General features: G+C 34.8%; 1 protein-coding gene across 1 annotated transcript; it reads left to right on the top strand.

Moving 5' to 3' along the window:
* Positions 1–3,207: 3,207 nt before the first annotated feature.
* On the top strand, positions 3,208–16,935 carry LOC145561922 (DNA polymerase alpha catalytic subunit-like). The gene is made up of 32 exons (XM_081622054.1): positions 3,208–3,363; positions 3,818–4,972; positions 5,135–5,305; positions 5,399–5,482; positions 5,606–5,680; positions 6,481–6,545; positions 7,278–7,368; positions 7,448–7,636; positions 8,208–8,371; positions 8,473–8,587; positions 9,576–9,755; positions 9,836–9,949; positions 10,418–10,537; positions 10,630–10,935; positions 11,021–11,113; positions 12,145–12,263; positions 12,414–12,486; positions 12,573–12,629; positions 12,740–12,832; positions 13,389–13,511; positions 13,597–13,694; positions 13,846–13,891; positions 14,215–14,328; positions 14,439–14,522; positions 14,628–14,741; positions 14,827–14,916; positions 15,010–15,086; positions 15,465–15,684; positions 15,870–15,923; positions 16,000–16,119; positions 16,204–16,278; positions 16,351–16,935. Exons 2-32 carry the CDS (start codon positions 3,839–3,841, stop codon positions 16,495–16,497), a joined length of 4,605 nt encoding a protein of 1,534 aa, XP_081478180.1. The 5' UTR covers positions 3,208–3,363; positions 3,818–3,838; the 3' UTR covers positions 16,498–16,935.
* Positions 16,936–16,997: the final 62 nt, after the last annotated feature.

Raw genomic sequence — 16,997 nt, 5'->3', positions numbered from 1 at the left:
TGTTTCTTGTAACCATCATATTTATTATGTCTTTGGGTTTTGTTCTTCTTGCTTCATGTTGTGGAAAATGTCTAAAACCGGAATGTATATCGTATTAGTAGTACACCCCTCTCGTGAATCGTGATATTAACTTTATTTTCTTTTGGCTTGCAAATTAAGGGTCTGTTCACATTTACTGAATTGAGCTGAACTGAACTAAACTGAAGTGATTGAAGTTGAACTGAACTGAAATGAATATTTTATGAGAGAGGGAAATTAAGAGTTGAATTGAACTGAACTGAAATTAAGTAAATATAAACAGGCCCTAAATATTTTAATTTTTTAGAACTAGTGACTGCATTTGGAGAATATCAATTTAATTTAATAATATGGTCAAATTATTATTATTTCCTAAAAAAAAAAATATTAACAAGCACCCCTACGACCCTACAAACTAAAAAATTCACTTCTTGACAAGATTGTAGATAACATGTTACTATGTGTTACAATTTTATTTAATTTTCATATTATAGTAACTCCTTTAGGAAATGTTAAAAGGGTGTGTTCTATTTACTTTTTTTTCTTCTTATCTAAATTAACCTGAACTATTAAACCTTATTTTACCTTGTTTTAGTTGCAATTTGAACTTAAATAATCTTTATCGTAATTTAATTTTCTTGAACTTATATTATTTGAATTTGTCTTGACATATAAAGCATGAGCTAAGGGCCTGTTCCGATTTACTGAATTGAGCTGAACTGATTGGAACTGAAATGAACTAAACTGAATATTTTATGAGAGAAGGAAATTAGAATCTGAATTGAACTGATTGGAGCTAAAATGAACTGAACTGAATATTTTATGAGAGAAGAAAATTAGGAATTGAACTGAATTGATTGGAGCTGAACTGAATATTTTATGAGAGAAGGAAATTAGAAACTGAATTGAACTGGACTGAAGAGAACAAGTCTGTTCTGTTCAGCTTAATTTCAGTTCAGTTCAGCTCCAGTCAGTTATGTTCAATTCCTAATTTCCTTTTCTTTAAACAATTCATTTCAGTTCAGTTTAATCCCAATCAGTTCAATTCAGTTCATTTCAATTCAGTTTAGTTGTTTTCATTAAATTGAAACAGACCTTAAGTGAAAACAAGGTGGACAAAAAAGAACTAAGATTGAAATGTGAATCATGCATTCATTTCTCAAGGGGATATTCAAGCAATTGCATTAATCCTATTTCTTGTTTAATTTGATGATTTTTCGCTAATATGGAGTAGAGATGACAGTAATTGTACGTGAATTAACCATTGTAATTTGATATCATTCAAAAAAGAAAAGTCAAAAGGAAAAGATTCTGTATGAATGGAAAAGTGACTTGAATAGTTGAATGGTTGCCTGGTTGGTCATTAGTGCAATTGCAAAAAATTTCATACTACACCTTTGTGTTTACGTAAGCTTACTTTGCCGCCTAAAACCAACAAAATGTCAAAATAAAATAAAAATGTATTGCCACAAAAAGGTAGAGGCTGAAAACGTTTAAACTACTTGTGGTAAATTGGTAACCATGAGTCTATGACCTAGGCGCGTAGCCGCTTATTTTTTACTTGCTAACGATTTAGTGTATTACAATTGTGTAAGGATAAATTATTAAGTCAACTCAACTACATATATTAACGGTTAAAAGTAAGAAAAAAATATAATATGGAATAGAATTCTCCACTCCCAACACAAGTAGATGGCGGAATTAAAAAATATAACATCAAAATAATCACACGATGAATCCGAGTATCACTTTGTTAGGTAGTAGTGTAACACATGGCTTGAGTCATAGTTGGAGATCTTGTTGTTCATTTTGCTCCTATGGTTCATTTTGTTGACATTTTTAAGATTTGTAAGTTCAGTCTATTTTGATTTTAGCAATATATACATGTAATTTAATATGTATAATTTATTATAGATATATATTTATGTAAATATAGGTGTGTAATCCTAAGTTATGATTTATAATCAGTGTCATAACTCTATAGGTATTATAGAATCTATAAATTCTATTTATTTTTACTAACATTATAATTATACAAAATTACAAAGTATTATTGATGCTAAATAATTTATATTCTCTTCACGTTACTAGATTTAAAAGTAGTTTTTTTTTTTTCAAAAAAAAGAAATTTAAAAGTAGCTTAGTAACATATAACAATAAACTGCCAGTATTAACTAATGCAAATAAATTGTGGTGAGTTTTTAAAATAAAAACATGTTACAAAAGTTTATAATAGAAAAAGTATCTTCAATATTTAAAAGAAGGGCCACGGTATAATTGAAGGGGGGGTGTATAGAGAGGTGTATTGTGTATATTGTATCATTGTGAGTTTTTTACTAGCAGCATGTTTTATTATGCTGGTTAAGGTTGGCGTCGGTGCTTGCTTTCGTGTGTGGAACATTTTACTCTTTTTAGCTGTACATTCCGCAGTGTATTTAAACGAACAAATGGCATTTTTAACATTTCTGTTTGAATTAGGACTACATTCTTGGAAATTTAGGCCATCATTTTTATCTGTAAAGAACGCCTTTTCCTTCTCCAATGACAAATTATCTCTCTTACGAAAAAACCATTTTTTTTTTATCCCTGTATAAAATTTTGTAAGAATAATCTGTTTGCCAATTTTCACGGTGATACTCATCTACTAATCCTTAGCACTTTAACACATTAATGAATTTTTTTTGAATATAATTCACTCATTTTCTATTAGGGAACCTATTTAACGAACTACTCTATATAAATTATGGGATAAGCTCAGTTTATTATATACGAGCATACATACATGCATGTTCATTTGAGATGGAGATTTTCTTATCTTTCCTATAATTTTTAAAGGGTCTATCCAACTAACTCAAACTGGGTAAATCTGTAAGAAGTTCTGATTTGATAGAGCTCCTTTTCCTTACCAATCCTCTAAAAAAAAATGTTCATTTGGATCCAACTGATAACTTGCACCAAGGGCCATTATTCTTATTAATTCTGAATCAAGGTAGTTGGGCTGGGCCGATCCATATTTACCTGAAAATTGGACCACAAGCTTAATACTACTATAATTATCTACTAATCTACTTATCTTAAAAAAGATTGTTTGGCGCCAAAACTCTCAAAGTTCCCGCCTAACATTCTTTATTTTCGGCACATTTTTAAATTATAAACCCAAAAATCAGAACAGAAACCCCAAAACCTAAACCCGAATATTTGGCGGGTCACCCTAGCAAATCACTGTTCATTTTCTCTCTCCTCTTTTTCTCTATCACCGTCCTGCCGTTTCGCCGGAAACTTCAAAGCTCGCCGTTGATTCGCCGGAAACTCCGAAGTCCGCCGTCATCTCACACTTTACCGACTGTACGTCTGCAATCCTTCTTCATACTTCGATTTTTTTTAATTTTTTTATTTTATTATGCTTTAATCTTAAAAATTCTAATTTCGTTCTCCCAATCCTCAACTTCAAAATTGACGATTATAAACAAAATTATAACTCACAAATCTACTATTATTAGTTGATTTGTGTATAATTTAGTATTTATGATTTTGCAAAGGCTACTTGTTTTCCAATTTTATTTTTTATTTTTTTTAATTTTGGATGAAGTTGTTGATGAGATTAACATAGATTTTTATTTTTAGAGTTGAAATTCACATGAGAAGTATGAATGCGGTAGTTTCGTAAGTCATAATAAGTTGTTTGTATGATATTGATTGATAATTTATTGATTGCTGAGTAGTTTTTTTCCAGATAAATGTAAATGAGTAAAATAAGTGTATGTATGGCAAATTATTTATAATAGTGCAATTTATGTAGCTTATTTGGAGCAGTAAAGACATGGAGGAAGATGATCAGCCAACGATGGCGGGAAGACGGCGAACCCGAGGAGCAAATGGCGTGGCTAGCGCCAGAGCGCAAGCCCTAGAACGCCTGAAAGCCATGCGCAATGGCGAAAACCGTCCTTCTTATGATATAAAGATGGATGCTCCCATCTATGACACTGTCGATGAAGATGAATACAAGACTATAGTTGCTAAACGTCGAGAGGAGTTCAGTGATTTTGTTGTTGGTGATGTCGGAGATGGTTACATTGATGATGGTGAGGAGGAGGATTGGACTAAAGCTAGAATGCCTTTTTCATCTGATGAAGAATTTGATGGTGAGGATGGTGAGAAATCGAAGCGTAAGAAGAAGGAGAAGGTGGAGAAGGATAAGGAGAAGAAGCCTTCTGCTGCTGCAAATGCTCTCTCTAGTGCTGCTGCTTTGATGGGGAAGCAACGGATTTCTTCGATGTTCACTACTTCGGTATTTAAGAAGAGGAATGAGGAGAAAGGGAAAGGGATGCTGTCGTGTGATAGCGTTGTTGATGATGTGATTGCGGAGTTTGCTCCAGATGATAGGGATAGGGAGCGCCGGAGAAGACCTCAATCGAAGAATCTAGGGTTAGGGTTAGGTGTGAATGGGATTGGTAAGATGAAGGTGGAGAAGCCGGTAGTTAGTGACTTTCTTGGGAAGGTTGAAGATGATCATAGGCCTTTGTCTCCAGATTTAGCTCCAAAAGACGGGGTAACTGATGATAAATCAGTTGTAGAGGTGGAGAATTCAGATGAATTGAAGCCATTTGAGGGTGATTTTGTGAACGGAGGTGAACAGGAAGAGAAATTGTCAAATGCAATTGATGCTAAGATTGAGCCAGCTCTGAAGGAGGATCAGAAGGTTTTTTCGTTTAATGCTAAGATTAAGGAGGAGAAGGACCAGACTTTCAGTGCAGCAGCTGAATGGCAAGCAATCAATGGCACCCGAGAAGGAAATGGAGCTGGTTGTGAGACTGTTAAAACAAGTTCAATTCCAGAATCTGAGGAGAAATCAGAGTTTGTCCTGGAGACTGATGGATCATTGCCTTTCTATATACTGGATGCATATGAGGAGTTATATAATACTAATGCTGGCACAGTCTATCTATTTGGTAAAGTAAGTTACTGTATGGTTTTCTCTCTTTATTTATCTAACAATATATGCATTTGTTCTTTTTGGATGGCTGTTAATCATGTAAAATGTTCCAAGTTGCCTTTTATAATTATGGGTTTGTGCTACTGGATAGCTGATTGATATAATATGATACAATCTTGCTAGGTTAAAGCTGGTAATGCATATCACAGCTGCTGTGTTGTTGTAAAGAATATGCAGAGGTGTTTGTATGCTATTCCTAGTGCTTCTGTTTTTCATAATGAGGAAGTCATGAAGTTGGAGAAGGATTTCGCTGACAAGAAGATTACAGCTGCAGAACTTTGTACCAAGCTTCATGTTAGTCAATTCTCCTTGTGCTATGAATTTAAGCCTCACATCTATCTCTCTTATATTTTATGTCGATTGTCTTCTTTTTCATATCTATACTAGGAAGTGGCATCTGGCTTGAAAGCTGAAATGGCAAAACATTTAGTAAACCTCAATGTTTCAACTTTTAGCATGGCGCCTGTTAAGGTGTGGAACAACTATCCGACATTTTATTTCTGTAATGTTTGTTTTTGAGCATACAATTTCCATAGCTGTATTGGTTTATATTTTTATAATCGCTTACATGTGCTATGTGGGAACTTGTTATAGAGGAGTTATGCATTTGAGCGTGTTGACATACCTCATGGGGAGAACTATGTGCTTGAGATCAACTATCCATTTAAGGTAATCTGCTCTATGTTTCTAACTTTATTACTAATATCTTTGTGAAGACCTAAACACTTATTAGCAAAAGTTAAGACTTTCGATGACCTAAATATAGCTACCTTTAGAATGACATTATTTCTTTTAGGGTCGGTGTCTTATGGTTTCACGCCTCCTTATATGACCCTAGGAGTCACCCCACGCATTTAGTTCATTTTTTGAAAAAATTTCAAAAATTGACCCGAAATTGTGTATTATAGCCTTCAAATTTCCGAGATGCTTACCATGGACCCTAATATACCCTGGGAGTCCATTTGGATGGGTAAAGCCATCCAATACGCCTTTAAACGGTCAATTTACCTGTTTACAATTTGCACTGATTTCATAAACTCAAGCCTACCTCGGACATTTAAGACAACATATAATGGTCATATATGGTTCCAAACGGCATTATATGGCCCCGGGATGTATCCCCTAGTATCTCAAGACTTTTCGACACCAGGTTTCGAAACCTCCCAAATTGCTCAAAAAGCGTGGATAAATAGCCTTCAATTTTGGAAAATTTTGACTTTTTTTTGGCCTGGAAATAAAAATTGCCGAGATGTTTACCATGAACCCTAATATCTTTCGAGAGTCCAATTGGGTGGGTGGAACCATCCAACTTGCCTTTAAACGGTCAATTTACCCATTTACAACTTGCACCGATTTCTTAAACTCAAGCCTACCATCTGTAGGAATTTTGTGGATAACTGGATACTATATCAGTTTATTGACTGTCCTCCATCTGTAGGAATTTATTAATGAATGTTCTTTCATTGCAGGACCCTCCACTCCAACCAGATCTTAAGGGAGATACCTTCTGTACAGTGCTAGGGTCTAACTCAAGGCAAGTAGCATGATACCCCATTATTGTTTTATGATAGACTTCATTGTGTTTGAATAAACATTGCCATCTTCTATGAGAAATTTTACAGCACGATGTCTTACTATGTGGATTGTGAAGAATTGTATTGCGCTGAGCTCAATGCTTGTCCGGTTTTCCCTATTCCTTAACTCCTTTGTTTGTTATGGATAGTTGTTGCTTGTTTAGCTTTGCAGTGCTTACACACTGCTCATCTAGAAGTACTTCTAGTGTTGATAGTTTTTCTAATGGATTTCATGAATACATATTGTATCCCAAGTTTATTGCTACATGAGGCTGACTAAAATGGTGCTGGTGCGCTTTGTTACGTGAAGAAAAAAAATAATTCTGTGTGCACTTCTAAAATTTTTGCGGCTCTTCAATACCTGTTACCCAGTGAAAGTTGCCATCTCTCACACATGAGAATTGATATGAGTCCCCTTAGATTAAAGATTTATTGATCCATATACAATTTTACATGCAATATGTGAGAAACTCTTATAATTCCCTTGGCTTAAATCTGTTAGTTGGTACTTGATGATCATAGCTAATCTAGTCACTATCATTGATAGACTTGTCCAAGTTATTATCCTTAATCTGATGATTTGATTCTTTTTTATTTATTTATTTTTTTTTTACAAAAAAAAACTTCAATATGAGGTGGATTACTTTCTAAAATTATATGCAAGTAATGGTGGAATGATAACTCATTGGCAGTGCTCTGGAACTCTTTCTTGTCAAGAGGAAGATAAAAGGACCATCATGGTTGTCAGTGTCTAAATTCAGTAGCCGTCCTTCTCATCAACGGGTGAGATTTGCAACTCTGTACATTTCTATGTTAACATGTGTTTACATGGGTTCAATATCTAAGAGGTGATTTTGGGCAGGTGAGCTGGTGCAAATTTGAGATAGCTATTGAATGTCCAGAGGACATCAAAGAGTCAGCTTCCACCAAGAACACTGCAGTGATTCCTCCGGTGATTATAACAGCAATCAGTTTGAAAACAATTATCAATGAGAAACAAAATGTGAATGAAATTGTTTCAGCATCTATTATCTCATGTAGTAAAGCAAAGGTATGCTTGAGATGGTTTTTATTCATGGGCAGGAGTTTTATAGTACTGTTATCTCTTCCTTTTCTTATCTTTTGCCCCCTCTATGCATTTTTTTTTTTTTGCTTTCAATTTCTCTAGATGTTACTCACCCCCTTAGCTAGATATGCTATTAGCCAAACGAGCATAATTGATTGAGCTCCTTGTTCTTTCAAATTAATTGTGTCTCTTCATTGAAATATTCCTCAATTCTCAATAGGTCCATATTAGAAGCTCAAACCAGAACCCTTTATGTAATCCACCTCGTGGGGGGAAAAGGAAGGATCTCAAGAAGCTACTATATTCACATGAATTAATTCACTCAGTTTACAAAGACAATAATTAAGTTTTTCATGTTCCTATAAAATTTAACTAACAAGAGTGGGAAGTAATTGGAGGAATCAAGAGGTAGGAATTGTTTGTCTGAGACTCAATCTTACTTTCAACTTGCAATATGCAGTCTATTGGATGGCATTTTTCTTTTGAAAGAACATATAGTTAAGTCTTTCTGTTGTAGTCATCAGAATGCTTCACTAAGCTCTCTTTTGATCTCCAGATTGACACTCCTATGCTGGCTTCGGAGTGGAAGAGACCTGGTGTGCTTAATCATTTTACTGTTGTGAGGAAGCTTGGTGGAGATATCTGGCCAATGAAATTCCAAAAAGAAGTTGCAGAAAAGAATACAAAGGCCCGAAGCACCATACTTGTTTTGGAAACCAGGTATGTCTCCTTTTAAACTTGTATCTTGTTAAAGTTTGATAATATCTGTTGTTGTTAATCTCCAAATGTGTCTAATTTGTTAATTTTGTTATAACTCACAGCGAAAGAGCTTTATTGAGCTGTCTGATGACTGAAATGTACAAGTTGGACAGTGATTTTCTTGTGGGCCATAATATTTCTGGATTTGATCTAGATGTTCTCCTTCATAGAGCTCAGGTGAGTACAGTAGCAGATTTTTTTTTTTTTTTTTTTTTTTGAAGGAAGTGAGTACAGTAGCAGATACCCATATGACATTATTTTCATTCAGGCTACTGGGTTTTTTGGAGGATTTTTTCCTCACCATAGTGGCGCTGGTTATGATATCATGTGCTTAGAAGCTAGGTCTGTTGAGTATTAGGTTGTGTACCTAGATGGAGAAGAATTCTGTTTCATCCACTTGGTAAGAGAGTACAAGTTTTACAAATAAATGGTGTATTTGGAACTATTGGAAGGAAACAAATCATCGAATCATTGAGGGAAATGCCTTATAACTAGCTTAAGTTATGTTTTTTTGAGGATCTTGTGTGATTGATGTCAAGCTCTTTGACTCGAGGACTAATTATTCTTCCCAAATTTGCGGATTAAAATATGCATGTTTTTTATAAGTTTTTTTTTTTTTTTTTTTGGAGACTAGTAAGCATCTTGAAGGCCATTTTTTTTAGGATTGACAATATAGGTGCCTGTTTAAAATTTTCTTTATCACCTATATTACATTAGAAAATGTAGGTGCACTGAAAGATTATTGCTAAATTTGAATGTGATGATGGAATTCCGTTAGAAATATGAGATATTAGAGATATTGGAAAATATATTGATGTTAATCTGCTATATATTTAATATCTCTAATATATCGTATCTCTAACAATTACCCTTGCCATTCTAATTTAATTTTCAGTTTAAGGTATTGCACACAAATGAAGGAGGTGTTAGTTACTGCATTGGTATTTTAAATTGGCAAGTAATAGAGTGTACACGTATTTTAAGTGACTGATGATAAGAAATATAGTGTAAAAGTTTTGCATTACTATTTTAAAATTTCATGCATAAAGTGTCCTGAAAGATACCAATTTGGATATGTAGTAGAAGTCTTGATTTCCTGAAGCATTCTGATTTTCAAGGCTGTATTAATAATGTTGTACCCTGGCTGCCATGTCTGTTCCTGCAGGCATGCAGATTACCAAGCAGCATGTGGTCTAAAATAGGTCGCCTCAAACGAGCTACAATGCCTAAGTTGACTAAAGGAAGCACCATTTTTGGATCAGGAGCAAGTCCAGGAATAATGTCTTGTATTGCTGGTCGTCTGTTGTGTGACACATATCTGTGCTCCCGAGATCTTTTAAAGGAGGTATAATATCTGGATGTCAGCATGTACAAGGACATATTACTAGTGTGTTTTGACTTTACAATTGAGGATTTGTTTTGTAGGTTAGCTACTCTTTGACTCAGCTAGCAAAGACTCAGCTGAACAAAGACCGGAAGGAGATTGCACCAAAAGAGATTTCCAGCATGTATCAAAGAACTGAATCACTTATGGATCTTGTATGTTAAGATCGTCTTTGCTTTCATTCGTGCTGTCTTGAATCTTAACAATGCACGCATACTGTGTGTGTGTTTCTTTTTTTTTTGGATTTATCCAGTTTCCATTTTGCAGTAATGGGTGCACCCACTTCCACATTATTCTGTATTTTGCAAACGAATTTTATTGTTTTAATCTTTAGTATACATTGATTGGACACCCAAAAAAAATAAACAGCGGGAGTATTAATTATGCAAATCTTGTCAAAGAAAATGTACTGCTCACTATGAATAGACTTTTTTTTTGTGGTTAAATTCAATTAGAGTAAAATTGCATGTCCAAGCACCAAAAATGTAAATTAAATTATCAATAATGAAATATTATATTTGTGATAATTTATGTAACTATTTATTCCTTCTATTGAATTATATATGCTCCAAGGTGACATGTTTATAATCATGCTCTTGCCTAACATGGGTTTGTGTTTTCAGATTGAATGTAATGAGACAGATGCATGGTTGTCTATGGAACTGATGTTCCATTTGAACATACTTCCACTTACACGTCAGTTGACTAATATCAGTGGCAACCTTTGGGGAAAGACTCTACAAGTTAGTGCTTAGATGACTTCATAAACACTGTTATTTCTGAGTGTCCTTTTTACACTTGATATACTGATTGTGTATTATTCATCTGTTTTCAGGGAGCTAGAGCGCAACGGGTAGAATATCTTCTGTTGCATGCATTTCATGAAAAGAACTATATTGTTCCCGACAAATATTCATCTTATGCAAAGGAAAATAAATTGACAAAGCGTAAAATAGAAAATGGTGATGATGTAGATTTGGATAAATCAAACAATGAGAATGAGCCTTTGCATGAAGATAATGGGAAGGGCAAGAAAGGTCCTGCTTATGCAGGTGGATTGGTTTTGGATCCCAAAAGAGGTTTATATGACAAATATGTGTTACTTTTGGACTTCAATAGTCTTTATCCTTCTATCATTCAGGTTTTGTATCTCTCCATTAGTGCTATCTCATATTACTTTTCTGATGAGAAAAATTGTTAAATGGGTCTTTTTTGGATTTTTTCAGGAGTACAATATATGTTTTACGACAGTTGAAAGATACTCTGATGGCTCAGTTCCACGCATACCATCTTGTGAGAAAACAGGAGTGCTACCCGAGGTATATTGTTTTTCTATATTTATTGAAGCTCTCTCTTCTATTTCTTTTCTTTTCATTTCTTATATTTATAGATGTTAAACTAGTTATTGGGCCCTGGTGATGTGTTGGTTATTACAGCAAAGAATAAATTTACGTTGTATCACTGATGCAAACATATATCTTGTGGGATCAACATCCATCCAATATTTTTGTGAGGCTACATAGCAAATGATCAACTTTTAATAAACTAAATAAGTATTAAATGGCACTATTTTTCAAAAAGAAAAGCACTTGACTTAAACCTATAAAATCTTGAGCGGACTGCTGAGATCTCGATTGTTATTAAGTTGCTATTAAATTCCCACTTTTAGGCATTACTAACAGATACCTTGGAAAAAGCTTGCACAATTGCATTCTAATAGTAGAAATGAACAAGTGATCTTGTTTTATACTTAAATTTGAGTAGCCATATATTACAATAAAATCGGATACAATTATGGACCACTAAAAACTTTAACATAGTAATGGACAAAGGATGTATATATGAGTTTGTTTTCATCAAAGGCTTATGCAAATAGATAATGAATGTTTTTTTTTTTTTTTCCTTCCTTCCCCGAATAACTAACTCTAAATAAGAAGGTATGCTGTTTCAGCATTATACCTTGGAAGTACGTAATGGCTAACAGGGAACTGAGATGGAGTAGCTGTTGCTAGTCTTACTCCTGCCTTGCTCGCTGACTTATCAGTTAGAAGTTTGACATCAAATTAAATTAAACTCTGCACATCCAGAAGCGAGTGAGCTCCAATTTCTACACCTTATTGGTTTGCATGATGGCATGGTTTAACAATGGATAGAAATCTACCGGTAATTTTGTTGCAAAATTCTTTTGTGGACATTGAACCCCACCAACAGATGCACAATACCCAAACTTCTGTTGGTCTTTAGTGCCTTACTTTGACATTTTAATTACAAGATAAAAGCTTGTCTTGGCTTTTCCCCACTCTGCACACAGTTTTAACATAAATATTTTTGTCATTTGTTTCTATAAAAGTTGCTTAAAAACTTGGTGGAAAGAAGGAGACTGGTGAAGTCTTGGCTGAAGACAGCATCTGGCCTCAAGGCCCAACAGTTCGACATACAGCAGCAAGCCCTTAAGCTCACAGCAAACAGGTTGATATTTCTTGTTGATTATTTTTAGTCTAATTTTTAAACCGTGAAGCTTTATCTTAAGTTTCCTACTTAGTTTTATTAAAAAATAAAAGTTTCCTATTTGGTCACATTAATTAATGTATTTGTTATTTCTGCATTATCTTTGTGCAGTATGTATGGATGCCTGGGTTTTTCAAACTCAAGATTTTATGCAAAGCCCCTTGCAGAACTTATAACATTGCAGGTAAGATGCTCTTTAATTGTATTTCAGAAGCTGCCTTACAATATGTTCTCTAAATAGCCATTGACAATGCTACAATTTCTATGTAGGGAAGAGAGATTTTGCAAAGTACTGTTGATCTTGTGCAGAACACGCTGAACTTGGAGGCAAGACCTTTAATTTTGCTCATTGTTTTATTCTTATAGCAATTCTATCACTATATGTCTATATGTCACGTCTCACGTCATATCTGATAGGTTGTTTTCATCTTTGGCAGGTCATCTACGGTGATACAGATTCAATCATGATATATAGTGGGCTTGATGATATAGCAAAGGCCAAAGCCATTGCTGGAAAAGTCATCCAAGAGGTGACATGAATTTTCTAAGAATTAGTGGTTTGCTTATTGATATAATGAACAGGATTTATTTGTTTTATGTTGGAATATGTGTTGCAGCATTCATTTAATGGATTAGCCATATTGATTTAACTCTTTTCATGGGAGATATGTTTTAGTGCTTTTCTCTGTGCTGTTTCAAATTCCAGTTTTACAGTATGTTTGAGTGAGTGACATATACATTTCATTTGGTTGGATATAAATTTAGGATTGGAGGAAAAAAAAATAATTGGAGGGATCTGTTCAATTTTCTTCTCTTTCTAAACCAGTCCATTCTCTCTTCTCCTCTGCTATTCTCTCCTCCGCTCCTCTCCTCTCCCATCCCCTTGTTTATCCTCTCTTCCTCTTCCATTTCCTTCCCCGGGCCCTTGTTATGTAAAATCTATACGCACTGACAGGAAAATATGCCTACTGAAGTGAGCTTCTGAAAGGCAGCAATATGTGCTGTTTTGAACTGCCACTTCCTGCTTGTTACTCTTCTTTTCAGTTTTGTTGCTGAGCCTGATGCATTCCGGTTTTTTTATTTCAGGCTAATAAGAAATATAGGTGTTTGGAAATTGATCTGGATGGGTTGTACAAGAGGATGCTACTCCTTAAGAAGAAAAAGTATGCGGCTGTCAAATTGCAATTCAGGGATGGAAAACCATATGAGGTATCTCTAGTAACCTTCTTGAAAATATGAAGTGAGGCCGTTCCAGTATGGAAAGTAAAATACTAAAATTTAATGTTTGTTATAGGTAATTGAACGGAAGGGCCTTGATATGGTACGTCGTGATTGGAGCTTGTTATCAAAGGAAGTTGGAGACTACTGTTTGAGTCAGATACTTTCTGGAGGGTATAGTTGTGCTTCTATCTTAATGATTCCTTTTATTTATTTTTTTTCCCTTCTGATTTTTGATATTATTTAATTCTAATAGCAAAAAACAAAGTGATTGCACCTTTATATAGTTTTAAGATATCAGCCTAAATTATGCTTTTCCTTGCAGATCCTGTGAGGATGTTGTGGAGTCGATACATAGTTATCTTATGAAGGTAATAGAAAGACCTAAATTTTTGTTGGCCAGTGATGAAATAACGAAAATAGAAAATTAGAAATTGATCTTCCAGATTCACTGCTGCACTGACATAATATAAATCTCTCTCTAATGATAAAGGCAGCAGAAATCCAATGTTTACTTTAGAAAACTCAACAGTTCTATTCCTCTCAAATTAATGGAGATTCAAGTTAGGTTCTATAGTTCTGTAATATTAGGTCCTTTGTCAATATGACAATAAATAGGAAAACAATAAGTAGTCAAGTACGAATGGCTCTTGGATATTTCAGTGAAAATCTAATGTCTTCTGGGTCCCAACAGGTGCAAGAGGAAATGAGGAAAGGAGAAGTACCTCTTGAAAAATATATAATCACAAAGTCATTGACCAAACAACCTGAAGCTTATCCTGATGCAAAAAATCAACCACACGTTCAGGTGATTATTGTTGACATCCCTAGCTCAGCTATGTCTTTCCTTTAATGATGAAATATGTATGTACAAAATATGGAATATTATTGCAATCCTGACTGTTTATGTTTTAATAGGTGGCACTGAGATTGAAACACAATGGTTATACTGCTGGTTGTTCCTCAGGGGACACAGTTCCATATATTATATGCTGTGAGCAGGTTTGTTTAATTTACATTTTTTACTAAATTGAAGAACATTAAGCGCTTTGGGCTTTAGTACACTATGGATGCCAGCTAATTGCATCTGTATCTTTGTTTTGACAGGGTACTACTTCAGGAACATCTGGTGGTATTGCTCAGCGAGCTAGACATCCTGATGAATTGAAAACAGAAAATTTGACATGGATGATCGACATCAATTATTACTTATCCCAACAGGTTTCTTTTTGATTTTTTCACCTCAATGAAAAACATGGTCTTTTCAGTCTTCATCAGATTTGACGCATCGAGTTTGTCTTTGCAGATTCATCCAGTGGTTTCACGTTTATGTGCATCCATCCAGGGTACGGACCCTGCACATCTGGCTGACTGCCTGGGGCTTGATTCAGCCAAGGTAATAGCCTACGTAGACTGCTAATTGCTTGTGCTGCTATAATACAATGCCCTTATTTGCTCCATGTTACTGACTTTCAATTTATGTGTTCAGTTTCAAAGTAAGTCTGACCTCAGCACCGGCAATGATCCTTCAAGCTCACTTTTGAGTTCTGTTGATGATGATGACAGGTAAACAATTTTAGTCACTTGGCCTCTATTTTAAGTTTTAATAATGCTGAATATTTGTTAAGACTTTCCATGAATATGAGGTTTTTTTATCCATTGTTTCACAGTTGATTGAAAATCGTAGGCTGTTGTTGAACTATTGTTTTTGAAATAGCAGTAAAATTCACTTATGGTACTGTTTGAGCATGTAGTTCCATTGTTACCTCAACATCAATTACTCAGGACTTCATTGAGACCATTAATCAACTTTCTTTCTAGATTAATATATTACTAATCTGATGGATTAGTAAGGCTTTGATTGATTGATTGATTGATTGATTGATGGATTAGTAAATTAATTGTATGGTCAGTAAATTGATTGTATATTGATGTCTTCTGCAGATACCAGGGCTGTGAACCTTTAATATTGTCTTGCCCTAGCTGCTCTGGCTCTTTTGACTGCCCAAGCATCTTTAGTTCCCTATGTAAATCTGTCGCAGAAAAGCCCAATGAAGCACAGCCAGAAAAATCCACTAGCAAAATCTGGCACAGGTTGCGCTGCCCCAAGTGTCCAGAGGAAGGGGATGTTGGTCAAATATCTCCAGCAATGATTGCCAATCAGGTGGCTCGAACTTTCTAGCCTAACTTAACAATTGCTAGATTTAAAGAGTGTTTATCTGTGCGCAAAAATTTATTGTGCGGGCTTAGCTATATACTTAGCTTGATCCCAGTGTATGCTGATTCTAGCGGTTTGTCAAAGACCTTTCGTAAACATTAGTTATTGAAATGATCTTCTGACATTTTCAGGTGAAGAGGCAAGCAGATGGGTTCATCTCAAAATACTACAGGGGTTTAATGACGGTAAATACACCTCTAGGTTATTTTTCTATATGGAATAATAGGTTTTGTGATCTATCTGAAGTATTGTTTCTTGTAGTGTGATGATGAAACTTGCAAGTATACAACTCGTAGCTTAAACTTGCGGGTGATAGGTGATTCTGAGAGGGGAACTGTTTGTCCAAACTACCCTCGATGTAATGGCCATCTAGTAAGAAAGGTATTAACCAGTCTTGTACTGTGAACTAAAATATCAGATACAACTTTCTGACTTTCTCACTAATGCATTCGTCTTTATCAACAGTATTCAGAAGTGGATTTATATAAACAGCTCACGTATTTCTGCCATATACTGGATACTGTTCGTTGCATCCAGAAGGTATGTTCTCAGATTACTGTTCTTCTTTCTGCTCTTTACACTGAGTTTACTCATTTACTTGGGAACCTGCAGATTGACGGTGCTGCAAGACCACCCTTTGAAAAGGAGCTTATTAGAATCAGACCCCTAGTTGACTCAGCGGCTATTGCTGCTCAGAAGTTACGAGATCGCTGTGCTTTTGGATGGGTGCAGCTGAATGACCTCTTTGTTACGCTCTGAACCTAAAGGCTGTATGCCTACTCAATACTCATTAATCTAAATCTTGTCAGTTCAGATCTTGTAAATATTTGTATAGGCATGTCATTTAAGTAACTTGCAACACTTTAGAAAAGAGGTATATTGGGATACTCAAGCATCTCATGTCACAGAATAAATAACCTAAACTGTATACGGTAATTCATAATTATTCCATTGAATGACCAAGCTGTAGAATCCGCTAATGTAGCATTATGAACAATATTTATGAAAATTGAAATACGTGACAGGTACAACATTATGTATAGACATCTAAATAATTTTTCCTAAGCTAAGAGATTAAAGCTTGATACAAGCAAAACATGTTCAAAGATTAAGTTTAATATTGACTATTGAGTAACAAATTTCTAAGATATATGCTCAATGTTTAACATAAACTTATATGTAAAAATTAGATACGAAATACGATGCCTACAAAAATCTGGAATGCTGCATATAGACAACTTAAATAATATACCAGTTAA

The sequence above is a fragment of the Chenopodium album genome, chromosome 10 (genome assembly GCF_948465745.1).
Source record: "Chenopodium album chromosome 10, dcCheAlbu1.1, whole genome shotgun sequence".
Classification (NCBI taxonomy): Eukaryota; Viridiplantae; Streptophyta; class Magnoliopsida; order Caryophyllales; family Amaranthaceae; genus Chenopodium; species Chenopodium album.
Note: the sequence above shows the minus strand (reverse complement) of the source record. Positions and strands in the feature narration are given on the sequence as shown.

Excerpts from the sequence above, each read along its gene's own strand:
- LOC145561922 (XM_081622054.1), top strand. The coding sequence starts at position 3,839 with ATGGAGGAAGATGATCAGCCAACGATGGCGGGAAGACGGCGAACCCGA. Across the intron at positions 9,756-9,835 it reads CCCGAGATCTTTTAAAGGAG|GTTAGCTACTCTTTGACTCA; the intron begins GTATAATATCTG and ends TTTGTTTTGTAG. Across the intron at positions 12,264-12,413 it reads CTTAAGCTCACAGCAAACAG|TATGTATGGATGCCTGGGTT; the intron begins GTTGATATTTCT and ends ATCTTTGTGCAG.